This window comes from Charadrius vociferus, unplaced genomic scaffold (genome assembly GCF_000708025.1).
Source record: "Charadrius vociferus isolate BGI_N301 unplaced genomic scaffold, ASM70802v2 scaffold1591, whole genome shotgun sequence".
Classification (NCBI taxonomy): Eukaryota; Metazoa; Chordata; class Aves; order Charadriiformes; family Charadriidae; genus Charadrius; species Charadrius vociferus.
The window spans coordinates 266,902-270,526 of record NW_009646738.1 but is presented as its reverse complement, the minus strand read 5'-3'; the positions used below and the strand labels follow the sequence as shown (position 1 = coordinate 270,526).

The window sequence follows — 3,625 nt, the reverse complement described above, 5'->3', positions numbered from 1 at the left end:
GGGGTCTCGCCCAACGGCAGGGGGGGTTCGCTGAGCTGCTTTGTGGAAGCGCTGCTCCGAGCTCTGCCGTGCTTTTTTAGCCTGGCTGTCGGTGTCTCTGATGTAGTCCTGCCTGTCTCCGTGCTATGGCAGAGGTGTTGGAGTCGGGAAGATGAGTTTTGTGGGACTCATAGGTTCAATAAGTAGGGGTTTTTCTGTTGGAAACTTTCAGAGTACTGTAAAAATACAATTGACGTGAAAAATGAACGTAATGAAGTAGAATAGTATATTCTTTTACGTGGGAGAAGGCAAGTAGCAAAGCGGCTCTGAAAATGCAACACAAACGCTTGATCTGAATGAAAAGAAAGTGCAGCCACAGGGAATTAAGAAACAGTGTGGAAACAGTTGATTTAATTCAAGGATAAGAGATTTTAAGGTAATGTTTTGATCGTGTACTGTATTTCCTAGCAATTAGGGTAAGCTCTGCTTGGGCTGACCTTGGGCATTAAAACACAAGAAAACAACTGATGGTTCCCAGAATTATGTAAACAAAATATTCGTTTTCATTAGTGCTATTACTTACTCGGATTTGAGGGTACTCACTTGCAATTTTGGCTATTACAGAAGTCGTATTGGAAGGGATGTATCTCACTTCTACACCTCAGAGCAGAAATGATAACTTTGACACTACAGTTTGCACTGTCAGGCTTTTAATTAAAGGAGTGTAACTGATACAGGTTGTTGCTATGGATGACTAAATTTGATCCCTTCTGCTTAGAAAAGCAATATTGGGAAATTACGAGTGTATGCTTGTCAACCCCTTTTTTTTCTTTTTCACCAGTTCTGGGTTACCAAGCAGACGTCTTTCACTTACCATTTCTAATTTAAAAATTAAAATGGAATATTCTCACCTACGCATACTGATGAGCATTCTCCTTGAGTGCATCCCCACTCTGCACTTGATAGCTTCCATTGCAGAGCTATAGTAACTTACTAAAGAAGTTTTTTTCTTTTCTTTTTTTTTTTTTGTTTCCCTGCTGGTGTGGAGGTAATGGTTAAATAGGTAGATGAAAGACTTTAGAAAGGTGTACAAAACGTGCATTAATGTGAAACAGTTAACTTCCATTCTCATATTATGTTGAAATGTAATTATCTTTTTCTGTGTGACTTCAATAATTTTTATTTATGGTCTTTTTGAAACTTACATATACTTTAATATCGATTGAACCAGTAGTGGAGGCAAATCTCATGTTTTTTTCTACAAGTTGAAGCATCTCCTGCTTTCTAGAGAAATTAATTTGTTCAGATTGGTGAAAGAGGTATTTGTTTGCTTCATGATACCAAACCATATAAAATGTGTGTAACTTTTTTCCCTGATAGGTATTAAAATGGAAAGAATTTCTACTGAATAAAATGAGTTTAATAATCTTTTGCAATTAGGTATAAAAACAATAATTCATGGCAATTAAATAGAAAAATAATAATTTATGGCAATTAAATAGGAAGACGTATGTGCCATGGTTTTATGTTTCCAATCTAGAGCTGTGGCCATAATTTCAAAGTTAAAAATAAGTTTCTGAATAACTTTGTGAATAAGAGCAGATTCTGAAAATAAAAGTAATTTAAATACTCAGTATCTGAGTTTCTTAAGGAAAAAAGACACATTGACTCTTTCCTCCTACCATAAAGAATATCATGGAAGTAACCGAGATAACTGTAGCAGAGTAAGGCAGGCACAATTTAAGGAATACAAACTACAGAAGCACAGGAACACTTTGTTGTTCTGTGGAGCAATTTACTTTTGCTGGAGCTGTTTCCTGATGTCTTTGTGGATTCTACATTTTTTTTTTTTGTGAAATAACACATGAATTTAAGGTGATGAATGCGAACCACACTGATGCTAGTCTTTTGTTTGCTTAGCAGTCATGCAGGATACTGCATGATTCTAGCTGAAATCACTTTTAAGATACATGTGCCAGTTTTGCTTAGAGCATTTTTTTCATGTAATGGCTTAAAATGCTGACTTATGTGCTTGGGCAGGGCTGGGGGCTTTCTATGTTTGATAATTTTAGGGTTCTGTGCTATAACACAAGTGCAGGGTTTTAGGAATTCTATCTAATTTTTTTTTTTTATTATTATGAAAATACAGGGTTGTTAAAAACGCTACTCTTACAGAAGGGTAGGAGAAGTAAGTGTGCAGGAATGATGGAATCACAGTGAGGACTCCAGAAGAGTCAAGTGCATTCAAATTTGGAAGTGATGTTTGTGATCTGCTAGAAGGAAAGTTATGGCTGAGGAGAGGCTGTTGCTCATGATGCCATTGTATTTTAAGCTATTTCTGAAAGCATTATGTATTGTGGGATTTTTAGCTTCCTCACCCACTTCATGCTTTTGACACTTTGTTTTCCCCTCTGTTCATAGGTGAAAGTAGTTTCAAAGCGCATCTGTAGGTGTTCAGGCTACAGTGGAGATACAAAGAATTCGGAATACCTGAGAATACTTCCTGTTTACTTGAAACTATTTTTAGATAGTTTTTTTTTATATAAGTTTCTTAAAACCAATCACTTTTTTTCACAGTTGTTTCTCAGTAATCTATTAGTCTGCAGCTTAACTTGTAAAAATGTCTTTTTGTGTTGAAATGACCAAAAAAAATGCAGCTTGTTAATTGGCAGATTTAAGGCTTCAGAAGCCGATAATTTGAGTGTGCTGATACACTTTGTGTTCTGTTTATTAGCTGTGTGTGCTGTGCATTGTTAATTAATCCATTTGAGCTTGATAGCAAAATATGTTTTCTTTCATAGAGTGAAGATACACAGCAACAAATTATCAGAGAAACTTTCCATTTAGTATCAAAACGTGATGAAAATGTCTGTAATTTCTTAGAAGGAGGATTGTAAGTATCAGGTTTGAAATAAATGCCCAATACTTATTGGCTAGCAAATGTTATTACTGCTGATTGTAATGTAACTGTTTTTACAGTAATGTAAATGCCGTATTACTTGAGATATTTTAATACAGAAAGAATAGGATCATGATGCACCAGGTATACTTCTTCTTTGCTAACTGAAGCATACATATATATATGTATCAAAATGAGTTGGTCAATAAAATTATTTTTTTCTAGTACTGTAACTGACACAGTGGCACATCTAGTGCTATAATTGTTTCAGACGCAATATGGGGAAGAAACAGGCAGGTCTTACCTAACCAGTTGCCCTATAATCAGGCTAAAGATTTCTGGCCTCATTTGAAGAGGCATTGGCATTTGCCATAACCTTTGAGAAAATTAGAGTATTTTGTAGCTGGTGCTTTGACTTGAGCTCTTAAAAATTGAGTGGACAGCCTCCGATAGTAGGATTCCTCAACCTTTTTATCAATGGTTCGGGCTTGCTATATAAACTAGGAAGGAAAAAAAAAAGTTTTAAATGTGCTAACTAATGCAGTTTCGACCGAGATGTTTTAATAATATAGGTAGAGCAAGGTAGGAGGAAAGCCAGACTTACATCTGTCTCTAGATTCTTTCTTGAATCATCTTGCTTGGTTGTTTTTTTTTTTAATGTGGTCTTGCTTTAGTTGAAGAGAAGAAATTCTGAAGTGGAGAAGTGTTTTATTTTGAGACATTAGTCATCAAGGGTGACTAGTTACA

The 3,625-nt window shown here is 35.6% G+C and overlaps 1 protein-coding gene across 1 annotated transcript in view; it reads left to right on the top strand.

The window, feature by feature from the left end:
* AP3S1 (adaptor-related protein complex 3, sigma 1 subunit) overlaps window positions 1-3,625 on the top strand; it is a 40,912-nt gene that overhangs the window by 7,128 nt on the left and 30,159 nt on the right. Inside the window, 1 exon segment of the mRNA XM_009890506.1 lies at window positions 2,781-2,872. Coding sequence (XP_009888808.1) covers window positions 2,781-2,872 — 92 coding nt within the window.